Consider the following 14399-nt stretch of genomic DNA (forward strand, 5'->3'; position numbering starts at 1 on the left):
ACAATGGTCAAAGTTTGTAACTTGCAGCCACTCCCTCGGGGACTGTAGGGGATTAAGTCGGCCTCAAAGACTTAGTTATTAGGTTTCCGACTAAGTTGAACAGAATGGCTATCTCAAAATTTTGATCAAGTGACTTTGGGGAAAAAAAGTGCGTGGGTGGGGGCCTAGGCCCTCCAATTTCTTGTCACTTAAAAAGGACACTAGAACTTTTAATTTCCGTTAGAATGAGCCCTTTTGCAATATTATAGGACCACTGGATCGATACGATCACCCCCTGGGAAAAAAACAAGCAAATAAACACGAATCTGTGATCTGGCTTCTGGCAAAGAATACAAAATTCCACATTTTTGGAGATAAGAGCTTGAAAATTTAAAGTAGGGTTCTCTGATATGCTGAATCTGATTTTGTGATTTTCGTTAATGTTCTACGATATGTAGGGGGTGTTTTCTCCTATTTTCTAAAATAAGGCAAATTTTCTCAGGCTCGTAACTTTTGATGGGTAGAACTAAACTTGATGAAACTTATATATTTAAAATCAGCATTAAAATGTGATTCTTTTGATTTAATTACTGGTATGAAAATGTTTTTTAGAGTTTCGGTTACTATTGAGCCAGGTCGCTCCTTACTACAGTTCGTTACCACTAACTGTTTAAAAAGCTTTGGTATTATTTTAAAATAGCCATGTAAGTAAAATATCCGTGTATAAGCCTAAGCCTTTTTGAAACAGAGATGCCAAGCTTCCTTTTAGTTCAAATAGCGCAGCAGATTTCCTAGCTAATTAGTCTCAATACCATAAGGAGGAGAACAATCATCAGAATAAAACATGAAAGTGAAAAAGCTCAAATTCTTACAGACTTTTATTCGATACATTTACCCAAATTGTTTCAAGAGATATACAAGAACTTTTTACACAGAGAAGGCCTCTTTAGGGGTACCCCTCTGAGGGGTATACATAAATGCACATAGTTAAAAGTATTAGTAATCGGGTTATTTTTTAGGATTTGAGGACGGAAAAGAGTCAAATGCGCTAAAACTCCTTATTGTCAAATCCAGTATGTATTGTACTGTTTCCTGCTGATTGCAATTTTAAATATGTTTCTCTTATCTTTTAACATAAAGCTTCAGATTAAAAAACAGATAAATAAACAAAAATGAAATTGAACATATTAAAGAGTTATATAGGTCGAGGTTACTTACCCCGGGCATAATAACTCTTTCAATGTCACCAAGAATGTTCTCCCACTTTTCAGGATTTTCAGGAGCCTCTCCAGGCAAAAGTGTTCGAATATACCCTGGCTCTATAGATGGGAGTACTTGTCTGTAATAAATTAAATATCCATAAGATATTGCACAAACCTTTCATACTCAGTATTTTAAGACAACGAAATATGTAACCTAATTGCTCTACTTTTGCCTAACACCATAAGAAATATGAACGGTTGTAACAAAGTATCTTGCAGTTTTATAGCGTAGTGCATAAATAATATCTTAGACCAAACTGCTTTTCCATTTACAAAACTTAAGCGACAGTCAGAATAGTTCCGTCGAGGCTGTTATCTTCGAAAATCCATCTGTTGATTCCTTTAAAAAAAGTTCAACAGCAAAGAAAAATCTAGGGAACAGTTGGGCAGATGATATATAGGTTGTGTAACAGCTCGTAACTGAACCCAATCGTAATTTGTTTCACTACTTAAAAAAGATAAAAAGGGAAAGAGCTTGTTGGTGCTCATTTTCTTTAAATAATTCAATTTTTTATTAAAGTGTTTTAAAATGAATTCGGTAAATAAAGCAATGCAATTACCCATACCCATGAACATCATTTGTTTTACTCATCAACACTTTAAGCAAAACACTACACTAACCAAAAAATCAAGCGAGAGAAATGGATTTAATTTAAATAAAGCAGTTACAAAAAATTAAAAACAAACAAATCATTAATTAATAAAACAATCCGAATTTTCTACTCCACGTCAAGATACAAAGGATAAAAAGGAAAACAAGGAGAAAATCTAGGCAAATAATCTAAAGAAAAAGGCAAAAAAAGCACAAGAGAACCCCCCCACCCCCCCAAAAAAAACAAGTAAATAATATTTACATCTTAAAAAACTTTCACAATGCTACAAAACAGTTGCACAGAAATAACACCAAAAATCTTTTGTATAGCAGACTTTTCAAACAGTTCGTGGTAACGAACTGTAGTAAGGAGCGACCCGGCTCAACAGTAACCAAAACTCTAAAAAATTGAATTTTGATATCAATAGCTACATCAAAAGAATTGCATTTTAATGCTGATTTTAAATATATAATTTTTATCAAGTTTAGTCTTACCCATCCACAGTTACGAGCCTGAGAAAATTTGCCTTATTTAAGAAAATAGGGGGAAAAACCCCTAATAGTCATAGAATCTTAACGAAAATGACACCATCAGATTCAGCTTATCAGAGAACCCTACTGTAGAAGTTTCAAGCTCCTATCTACAAAAATGTGGAATTTTGTATTTTTTGCCAGAAGACAAATCAAGGGTGCGTGTTTATTTGTTTTTTTTTCTTTTTCCCAGGGGTCATCGTATCGACCAAGTGGTCCTAGAATGTCGCAAGAGGGCTCATTCTAACGGAAATGAAAAGTTTTAGGACCATTTTTAAGTGACCAAAAAAATTGGAGGGCTTCTAGGCCCCCTCCTACGCTAATTTTTTTCCCAAAGTCAACGGATCAAAATTTTTTGATAGCCATTTTGTTCAACGTAGTCGAAAACCATAATAACTATGTCTTTGGGGATGACTTACTCCCCCACAATCCTTGGGGGAGGGGCTGCAAGTTACAAACTTTGACCAGTGTTTACATATAGTAATGGTTATTGGGAGGTGTACAGACGTTTTCAGGGAGATTTTATTTTGTTTGGGGGTGGGGCTGAGGGGAGGGGGCTATGTTGGAAGATCTTTCCTTGGAGGAATATGTCATGGAAGAAAAATTCAATGAAAAGGGCGCAGGATTTTCTAGCATTACTATAAGAAAACAATGAAAAATAAACATGAAAACGTTTTTTCAAATTAAAGGAAGGAGTAGCATTGAAACTTAAAACGAACAGAGATTATTACGCATATGAGGGGTTCTAAAAATACTTTAGCATAAAGAGCGAGGTATTTAGGAGGAGATAAATAACTCGCTCTTTATGCTAAAGTATTTTTAGTAATTTCAACTATTTATTCTACGGCCTTTCTGATTCAGGGGTCATTCTTAAAGAATTGGGACAAAACTTACGACTTAGTGTAAAGAGCGAGGTATTAACGTGGGTACAAACCCCCTCGTATACATAATAAAAATATAAGATTATGAAAGTTTGTTGCGTAAGTTAATTCTTAAGTTACGTATATTTTTTACTAATAAAAACGTTCGCTAAAAATTAAAAGTTCTAGTTGCCTTTTTAAGTAACCAAAAAATTGGAGGGCAACTAGGCCTCCTTCTCCATCCCTTATTTCTCAAAATCGTCTGATCAAAACTAAGAAAAAGCCATTTAGCCAAAAAAAGAATTAATATACAAATTTCATTTTAATAATTTATGTGCGGAGAGGCAAAACCAAACATGCATTAATTCAAAAACGTTCAGAAATTAAATAAAAAAAAACTAATTTTTTAGCTGAAAGTAAGGAGCGACATTAAAACTTAAAACGAGCAGAAATTACTCCGTATATGAAATGGGTTGTCCCCTCCGCAATCCCTCGCTCTTTACGCTAAAGTTTGACTCTTTGCCACAATTCTACTTTTTAAAACAATTAAAAGCTTTAGCGTAAAGTGCGAGGGATTGCGGAGGGGACAACCCATTTCATATACGGAGTAATTTCTGTTCGTTTTAAGTTTTAATGTCGCTCCTTACTTTCAGCTAAAAAAATTAGTTTTTTTTATTTAATCTCCTCCATAGATTCGGATTGGCAAATGGGATGTCCCGTCCCATTGGCGAATGGAAAATTATAGATTATTGTGACGGTTTTGCAGTACTGTGAAAATTTATTCAGATGTGAGTTGAAATTTTTTTTTTTTTGTCTTTTGTTTATTCTTCTCTTCTTGTGTTGTTTTGTCTTTTTCTTCAGATGATTTGCATATTTTTCCTGTTTTTTCCGTTGATAAAGGCACACGGATCTGGAGTAGAAATATTCGGATTTTTTTTTTTTTATTAATATGTAGTTCGTTTTTTATTTTTTTGTCACTGATTTATTAAAAATAAATTTATTTTTCTCAGTTTAACAAAAAATTGTGTTGTTTAAAGAAAATAAGCACCAATAAGCTCCTTTTCTTTTTATCTTTTATAACAGTGGGATTACTTCATAAAATATACGGGGTTAGGGGGGGGGGCAAATCATCTACATTTACAATCCTTATTTTACATATAATTTATAATATTTATATTCTAATTTACACTCTTTGCCCCAGGGCTATGAAGGCATGGCTTTGCTGGGGACGTAGCTATTCGACCTTTGGCCTGGTTTGGAAAAATAACAATTTGAAAATTTTTGCTCATTCTTGACGAAAGAAGTCACCCTAAAAGGGAAAGGAGGGATGGAAATGGTTGTCCTCTAATCACTCTTCGACATCCCTGAAACATACCTTGAAATTTTCAACTTCATCCCCTCAGCCGTTCCTTATATATTGCTTATTTTGCTTTTTGCCAACCAGCAAGCGCATTATATTTTTATTGTGTTTGACATTCCTCTCAACATTTCTTTGAAGTTTCACCTTAATACCCTGAGCCTCTTTGGAGACTCATGATCACACTTGCTCTCCTTTACCAATAAAAAATCTTATGTGTTAACAAAAGGCCTCTCCCCACGGGCCTTGTGGGTTCTGTCAACCCCTGAGGTATAGTTATTTGACCTTTCAAATATCTTGAACAAAGTGGCTATATCAAAAATTTATTCGGGTGCATTTGTGGAAATAGGGGTGCAAGAGAGGGACTATTTGCCCCAATAACTTTCAACTCTTAAAAAGCGTATTAGAACTTTCAATTTCCAATCGAATAGGCCCCTTCTTAAGCTTATATATGAAGTACCTCTGGAAAAAATAATAATCACATTGAAGTCTAATGGCTCTTTACCATAGACAACGCTTTAGCCTTGGCTCAGATAAAATACCCTTCAACATTCTCCAAAGTTTCACCTTAATATCCCTATCCTTTTCGGATGCACCCAAAACCAAACATTTCCCATTTTCCTACTGATAAATCATACATCTTAAAAATGGGAAAAATACATAACTTTAAGTCCTTGCCCCGGAGCAGGGGGTGGGGGCATGGCATCCCTGGAGGTATAGCTTTTAGACCTATTTGCTGCTTTGAGCAAAATGACAATTTCAAAGTTTCGATCAGTGATCAGCAGAAGGGGGAGCCTAAAAATTCAAGGCCGGCTACTCTCCAATATTTCTTAAACATCTTCTCAAAATATCTTGTAAGTTTCATATATTTTCAGCAAGCACATAGTGTGTTTTGGGTCTGTTCGGAATCTCTCTCAATATTTCCTTAATAATTTAACCTTAATGCTCTAGAAAAAAACTCTTCAAACAAACTCTTTTTTCCAAGAATAACTTATATACTAATAAGGGGGAAACTTGAATAAGTTACAGCCCTTGTCCCAGGGGCTTTGACGGGTTGTCAAACTCTGAGGCATAGTAGTTTATCTTTTGGATTATTTTGAACAAAATGGATATCTCAGAATTTTGATCAGGTTAATTTTGAGAAAAAAAGGAGTAACTTCTCTCTTTCTCCAAAAAATTGGAAAAGAAGCTACTTATTTATAGCCAATGATTTATTGGCTAGGTTACCTCCGATTACTTTCGAATCTTTAAAAGGGTACTAGAAGTTCCAATTTAACGACGATTTAGCACCGTCCTAAGTTAATGCGATCATTCCTTGCATACGAGGTGCCTGGAAATAAACATAACGCATTAAAGCCTTATGGCCCTTTACTACAGGAATTTACTATGGGTCCTTTAATAGAGCGTTACCAACGAATATTAAGAAGCAGAAAATCTTATGAAACAAAATATCAGAGGTTTAAAGATCACAAGACAAGGATGGCATATCACTGATACTGATTTTACTGCAAATATTGTACGAACAATCATAGGAAACATTGTAAAAGAAAAGAAAATCCAGAAAATGGTGAAAGTTCAGTGTCAATATTTCATTTATTTAGTAAACACGACAAACAATGGAGTGCATTTTTAATTTGGAAGTGATACAAAACCTTACACACATAAAGATTAAGCTAATAAACTTTGATCTTAAACAAAGTACATATACGTCTGTCAGATAGTTCGTTAAAAAAGGAAGTTGGTAATGATAAAGCCATCAAAGTATTGGATTTTTATGATAATTGTACATTTTGACTAGCTAAATCTAACTTTACCAACCACAAGTTAAGAACCCAAGAAAATTTATCTTATCTTCAAATACTTACCAATCCTTAGACCTTAAATCCTTTTCTGGCTCCAGAGGTACCCAGGGCACCCACAAAGGGACTACCAATTTTCCCGCAATTTTTATAATTCCAGTATATCCTGGACCCAGTATATTGAAGTGTTCAGTTTTCACAGATCCGCCTGGTACATTCGGTGTATGGTGTTTCTGGGTCTGCTTCTGCAACGTAAACCAGATTATTACCCGTAGAGAGCTGCATTAGATGGCTGGATATTATCTATACGAGGTATTTGACCAAGCTATCTCTATTGACAAGATTTTATTGTATTTGTCACAAGAGGCTAACCTGTTTAATTGTGGATGGATTGTTTGGTTATCTTCTGCCACCAGTGGATGTTGAGGATTCTTTTGAGATTCTCAAAATGTTGAGGTTCTCGAAAGCACTCACAGCAGAACTAGGATGACGTTGCTATGAAAGGGTAGCAAATTTTAGCCGTAAAGAAAAGCTTTGAGACGACCAAACTTTCCGTTGTCTATTGAAGACTCCAGTGGCCCAAGCAATTCTTGTGAGAATTTGTTTTCTAGTTGATCTTGTATTTTTGATTATTATTCCTATGTATTTGAAATGGATGATTTGTTTTAATTGCTAGTCTCCAAAGCGAGGCTCAGGGGTAAATCTCCTGTGACCATGCATTTTGTTTTTCAATTTACTTTTAGGCCGACCTGGCAGACTTCTCTTCACTTGGTCTAATAGCTCTTGAAGTCACTGCTTACATGATTCTAGTATGGCGATGTCGCCAGTGAAGCCTTTCATGCTCAGGCGTACTTCAGAATTAAGCTGGATGCTTTTTGTGCTGTGCTTTGCACGGTATAATCAATTACGATTGCAAAGAGTAGTGGCAACAAGACGCAGCCTTGTTTGACTCATGACAGGCTATGAAAGAAATGGGTTTCGCCGCTTGTCGTCTTTACACACCACTCATTGTCTTTAAAGAAAACAATAGTAAGAAAAACTATCTTTTTAGGGATTCTGTAGTACAGTAGGATCATCCACAGACTATGACGGCTCATTTAGTCAAAAGATTTTTCAAAACCGATGAATATCATATGGATATTTGATCAGCACTCTCTGTTTTCTTCCATCAGTTGTTGTAAACATAATTTAAGATCCACATAAGAAGGGTTTGGTTTGAATCCATGTTACTCCTTACCAAGGTGCCTGTCAAACTGTGAACTGATTCCCTGCCGTAAAATAAGTGACAACAATTTACTGAGTATCAGAAGCAGAAAGATTCCACGCCAGTTGTCTTTGAGGTTGGCGTCTCCTCTATTGAACAACGTTACACGTATACTGTATTTCCACTTTGACTGTTACCCTTATTGCTCCAAGCAAAGCTGTTTAGACAATTAGAAATGTCATAACCGATACCATTATCATTTCTGCGGAAGTGTGGTCTTCGCCAGATGACTTGATATTTTCAGATTTTGTTTCGATGCAGCAGTTTCGTTGGATGACGGAGGATCTTTGTTGACATTTAAGAAGAACAAAACTGTTGCTTGAATCTCTGGGGGTTTTCTGCCTTAGGTCTGTTCCACAGCTTTTCAAAGTGGCTATCCCAGAATTTGCTCGCCACAGACAGCTTGGTTATCAGGTTGCCCGAGGAGGATTCCCAGTCCATGCTGAATAGAGGAATTCTCGACAATTATCTCATTGGTGATTTTATGTACAGCTTTTGAGTTACCTCTCTCCACTGCTTCTTCTACCAGCACAACTTGCCACTCAATCAAATTTCTCTGATCATTTCTGGCACTGTCTTTCATTTCTTTATCCGTGGCTCTATATTCTTTACTTCTGAAGATCTGGTGGTCGAGGTCTTGTCTTTGGATAAGTGATGCTTTTATTATTTTCCTTTTCCCTATGTTATTCCATGTATCGTCAGACATCTATTGGTCCTTTGGACTTATGCAGTGGCCAATGCTGGCTTTCCCTGTATAATGAAAGCAGAGTCTTATGCTTTCTCAGGTTTGTTGGCTGCTTCAAAGATTGGGTTTGAGGGAGTCGTTTTGGCATTTTTATTTATTTTTCAACTTGAGGGATATTTTTGCTGCCATAAGGTTATGGTTTGAGCCAGCGGAAGCTCCTCTTAGTCCCTTATATAAAGTAGGCCTAATTTCCAGTTCTTGCTTCAGGAACAGTGGTCAATCTAATTTCGGGTAAGGCAATCGGGTTATGTCCATGAGTGTGTGTGCACGTTCTGGTGGGCAAATATGGTCCTTCCTGTTATTTAGCTGGAAAAACCATGCTCACTGAGGTCGGGCGGAGAGTGAGATCGGTCGTTTCCATTTTGTACTGATTTTGAAGCCTCCATAAAAAATGCTATATCGTGCCGTGGTATGTCTTCGGCTACCGATTTGAGTGCTACTATTTGAGTGTTTTGTCTTTGACACGTTGGGAGCGTACTTAGTAGGTGCGTAGTAGGCTACTATTGTCAGTTTCACATGGACGCCTATGAAGCGAGATTTCAGTTAACATTACCGTCTACTGCAGTATAGCTAGAGATGTTTGATTTGTTGACATAAGGGCAACTTCGAATTTACAGCTCTGCAAGGACTCGCTGCAGAAAATAGTCATATATCTGTCAAGTATATTTGATCCATAGCCAATCCACCAAACCTATGTCAGAGCCAGAAGGTTAAGGTGGTAATTTTGAAGAAGTCACAGCTTTCGCCAATACTCGGAAGCCTAATACTTAGTGCAAAAGTTCTGAAAATCAAATCTAAGGTGCTGTTTCGCATTCATAAATCTTGTCCATGCGCTTGTGGTAGTTGTCATAAAAAAAACAGTTCGATCTGAGGTTTAATCTTGGTGTTTAAGTTTCATTGGTATGTTTCCCCAAGGGCTGGTCCTCGAAGTGTATGGGAAGGCCACAGCCAAATCCTCCTCTAATGACAAACTTGGAACAGTCATGCTCCACTGACCTTTCCGAGGCGAGGCGACTCACACAGTTGAAATTACTATGTAATTACCTTGAAATTATTGCATTATCTATAATAATTTCTTGAAAATATCTTCAAATAAGAAGCAAAAGGCCCAAAAAAGCAAATGATCTTTACAAAAGTTACACCGTCAAATTTAGAATATCAGCGAGTTCTAATGCAGAAGTTCCAAGCCTCGATCAATAAAAATAAGAAATTTTTTTGTCCGAAAAGAATTATGACAAAACCATGTTTATTTTCTTTTTGTTTTGTTTTCCCCAGGGATGATCACATCAAACCTATGGCCTCAGAAAATTGGAAGAAGGCACACTCAAATGAAAATTAAAATTTCTAGTGCCCCTTTTAAGTGTCAAAAATTTTGCCACAGTAAAGTGGTGTTTTCTATAATTTTGTGGCACAAAACAATAGGTTCACCTAAATGAGGGGGAAAAAAGTTATGGGTTGAAAATTCTGAGAATTTTGTCCGAGGCAATAATATCAGAAAACTATACATTGGGCTTCCCAGTTTCAGAAGCAGTGATGCCATGGGATAATCCCTTGCTGGGATAATGATAGTCCATGAAAAATAAACTCTAATAACTCTATATTGAGATTCCAAATTCTACAAAAAGTAATGCAGCACAGTCACACATTCGTTCCTTAAAAGTCAAGTAATTCATAAAAATTAAATATTTAATATAGGCATTTACTTCACTGCTTTATTTATCTTATTTGATGCTCTTGATTTCTCCTAAGAATATATTTAGTGATGTGTAAATGCAAACAAGCTATTGTGAAGGGGTCTAGGAAGAGGTGGGGATATCAGATGCAGAATTTCCATGCATATAAACAATAATACGCCTCCCTGTCCACCCAAAATTTTGTGGCAAAAATATTAATACGAAGTTATTCAACACACTACTGTTGATTGGAAATTTTGACCAAATATTCCAATTCCGTCCAGAACTTCAACTACAATTCAACATGTAATTATTTTGCAGATTAAAGCTGAAAATGTGGGGCAATATTGATTAAATTACAATTATTGATATAAACAATTTAACACCAAGAAATCAGGGCCTTATGAGGCCGGTAGCTAAACATATATTGGTTAGGCGTGGGAATGATTTGAAAAATCATTAGAAATTAAAAAAAAGAGGAATATAGAAACTTAAAACTAATAGAAATTCACCATTCTCAGCCCCTCACTGTTTACGCTAAGGTTTGACTTTTTTTTCCCAATTCTAGAACGACTGCTGAAACACAACGGCAGGTGAACTGGAATACAAATTTTTTTGAAGCCCCAAAAAACTTTATTGTAACGAGCGAGGGGTTGAGGATTTTTTCAAAGAAAAGTAAATAACTATCTTATACCAAAAAGTAATATGAAAATATTTAATTCAAAGAAGGGTTTTCTTAATGTTGTTTTGCATACACCCTTGCTTTTTTTCATAGTTTTTGGAACTTTGTATCTCTCTCTCTCTCTCTCTCTCTCTCTCTCTCTCTCTCTCTCTCTCTCTCTCTCTCTCTCTCTCTCTCTCTCTCTCTCTCTCTCTCTCTCATGCTATGATGAATCATCTTGTCGTAACCAGCACCACAATTCAGCACAAGCTGAGCCATCTAGTGACCTGGCATTCCAACGACGGTGTTACTAAGGCCCAAATTGACTTCATTCTCATCCGCCAACGTTAGAGATGTTCAGTAATAGACTCCCGCTCTTATAACGGTGCAGACACACACCCAAAACCAGGGTCTGATCACGAGCTAGTGCTTTCAAAAATACTACTTCGTCATGTATCTCGGAAAGAGAATAAACCAAAAGCTCGAATCGATATTGGTAGGTTGTAAGATAAAGAAGTTCAACAAACTCTAAATATGGAGCTAACAAACTGTTTTGATGCCCTAAACTTGAATGAAGAGGAAAACTGTGACCCTGATTAAAGATGAAAGACCTTCAAAACAGTAAGAGAGAGACAGAGACCACTGAAGAGATTCTAGGCCGAACAAAATTAAAAACTACAGCATTGGATTACCATTGGAGCTCAGTTACTAGTCGAAGAACTTAGAAAAAAGGTGAGTAGCCCTAAACATATCCCGAAAGAGTTGCGCAGACAGGTCAATTGCTCTGCTCGTCTAGACCACCGCAAAATGTGGGAAGGGACTGCTTTGTCTTTAGAAAAAGCACCACACGCTCATGACACCCACAAACTCTACCTGGTTCTTAAGGGATCGACTGGTAAGAAATCTGCTGTGTCTGAATTTGTCAGAGAAAGAGCAGAAAATGTCATTAGCTGTCAAAAGGAACGTTTGATCAGACGGAAAGATCAATTCGAAATACTACTTAATCAATCCCCGTCATCCCGTCATCAATTCCTGGTTGTTTCCCCCTGGTGTTAAAAAAGAACCTTACAGCATCGAGCTGGCCACCCCAATACGAGCGGAAATATCCAAAACGATTAAGGTCCTGAAGAACAATAAATCCCCGGGCCAAGATGGTCCCCCCCGGAAATATATAAACAGTATCCCGAGATCACACTAGAGCAGCTCCATGGTATCCCTGGGGAGGTAAGGAGGACAAACACATTCCCAAAAGGATTGGAAGACTTGGAAAAAATTCCCAAAAGAATTGGACTTTCTTTTTACAGTAAAGCTGATAAAAGCGAGTGCAAAAATTATCGGGGAATAAGTGTAATTGACATTGCAGTAAAAATTTTCGGGATTATCCTCCTTAACTACTTCAAGGCACCAAGGGAGAAAAGAACTCGTGAAAATCAAGCCGGTTTCCATCCTGGTAGAGGCTGCACTGACAATATTTTGTGCTCCTGCTTATTGTCCAGCAGTTTGAAAGATATAATTTGCCCTGATTCTGATATTTCTGGACTTCGTTTCCGCCTTCGATACAATCACTCGCCAAACACTTTGTAAAATTCTTGAAATTGATGGCTCTGAAATTTATCGAACTACTTAGAGCATACTACAAGGGTTCTTTGAGTCGAGTTCGAGTTTACAGACCAGAGACTTAAAGAATTTCTGGTTGAGCTTGGAATAAAACAAGGTTTCGTCCTGTCTCTGGCTCTGTTTAACTACCGTATTGATTGGGTGCTTGAAAATGCGTTTCCTTCTCATCCAGGAGCACAGATTAGACAGAACCTTTCTCTTGTAGACCTCGAGACCTTGAATACGCTGATGATACAGCAATCCTCTTGGACCCAGAGAAAGCTCAAACTATGCTCGATGAGGTAGTTACTTGGGAATATCGCATTGGCTTGAAAGTTAGTACAGGGAAGACAAATCACACTGATCCTATTTCGTTAACTGTAAATCAAGTACAGTTGGATCATTTCAACGGATTCACATACCTTGGCTCCCAGATTTTTACTTATGGATCTTTTGACGCTGATATTCAACAGAGACTGCAGAGAGCACAGACGGTCTTTGGTTCACTTAGAAAACCGTTTTGGAACGGGCATGAAATAAGTATAGGAGCTAAAGTTCGAGTCTACCTGGCTTTGGTTCGAACAATCTTTCTTTGTGGATGCAAAACTTTGTTAGTAAAGCGACTACATGAAAACAAACTGAAGGTGTTTAAGCATAACTGTCTGCCTAGCATCTTCAGGTTAATTCTGAATGACCTCATATCAAACGTGGATATGTGACGAATCTGTGGCATCAAAAGATGCGTTGCCATCACGACCAAGGAACGTCAACTGAAATGATTGGGCCATGTGTTACGGAGGCCAACAGAGTACTTGTCTCATTAAATCCTTCTAGCTGAGCCCCTAACTCTTGGAAAAGGCGCCAAGGAGGACAACAGAAAAGCTGGTGGAACTTGGTTAAATTATATCTTAGCCTATTGAAGGGTTCAGAAAGTTCGGTCATAGATGGACAACTCAATGGCTCTCATTTGCAAAGCAGATAGCAGTAGACTGCATTACGTGGTTCACAAAGGTCTCGAAGATCCTTGATACAGGGCAAGGTAGAAGGCCTGATTCCCACCATAAGTACAAGTAAGCAGTAAATATACTCACTATACTTTTTTTATACTATAATCCTACCCATAGTTTAGACTGACCAAACGCTGATACTTCCTCTCTGTCTTGAGGACTTTATGGTATTTCCTTTCCCGTAGAGCTTGTTAAAAGGTTTTATGGACTTAACCTTTTTATCTTTTTTGACCTGAAGCCACTATTTTCGAATTCGTTTAAAGTTTTCAAAACTTTTCCACTTTGAAGATTAGCGGCCCGCTATTTAGAAATTGATGTAACTATGTAGGCTCTATGGCTATAAAGACAAAAAATGAAGCCAAACCATAAAAAATCTGGATATGAGATTGTCCTTGTAAATCAATTCGTCAAATCATATCAATAAAAAAAAAACTAAAGGAAAACAGACCAAAACGAAACAGGAAACAGAAATAGGAAACACAAACTAATACTGTTCAAAACACACAAATTAAGATGAGAAAAACAGCTGTTGAATATTTTTTTGACAAGATATTTATGAATTGGTTTTTAAAAAATTTACCTTTTGGTATTTACGTTAATTTTCAAAAAAAGTATTTGAAAAATTTACCTTTTGGTACCTACATTAATTTCCATTTTTAATGCTAATATTTGGCAACAAGTAATAATGTTTTAGGTTCATGTTTTTCACCAATTTATGGGTTTTCGATTTGGATAATTTTTTATTTAGGAGTTTTTCTTTCTAGTTAACTGCTATTTTTTACTTTTTGTTTCTCATTTTTTCCATAGCTCTATTTTCTTTAATTTTTTTATAGTATTCGACAGTTAACTCGTACTATTGCACTTCATCTAAATCCCTTTTTTTCTATGTACCTCTTTCTTCTTTTCCTACATCAATAGTTCTATCTTACCTATTTTTTATATTTTCCATATATTCTATTATATATTCAACCATTTGAAGGGCGGCTCTAAGAAATTCAGCAGAATTCATATTATCCTAGAATTAACAACAAATTAGCTTTTCACTAATCGAGCTAGAATTAGCCTATTACAAA

The 14399-nt window shown here is 36.6% G+C and overlaps 1 protein-coding gene across 1 annotated transcript in view; it reads right to left on the reverse strand.

The window, feature by feature from the left end:
- The window catches only part of LOC136025347 (aromatic-L-amino-acid decarboxylase-like), a 70821-nt gene extending 56422 nt beyond the window's left edge, over positions 1-14399 (reverse strand). Inside the window, exons 1-2 of the mRNA XM_065701277.1 lie at positions 14256-14399; positions 1198-1318 (exon numbers count right to left, since the gene is read on the reverse strand). Coding sequence (XP_065557349.1) covers positions 1198-1318; positions 14256-14335 — 201 coding nt within the window. The 5' untranslated portion in view covers positions 14336-14399. The remainder of the gene's footprint in view (positions 1-1197; positions 1319-14255) is intronic.

The sequence above is a fragment of the Artemia franciscana genome, chromosome 3 (assembly GCF_032884065.1).
Source record: "Artemia franciscana chromosome 3, ASM3288406v1, whole genome shotgun sequence".
Taxonomy (NCBI): Eukaryota; Metazoa; Arthropoda; class Branchiopoda; order Anostraca; family Artemiidae; genus Artemia; species Artemia franciscana.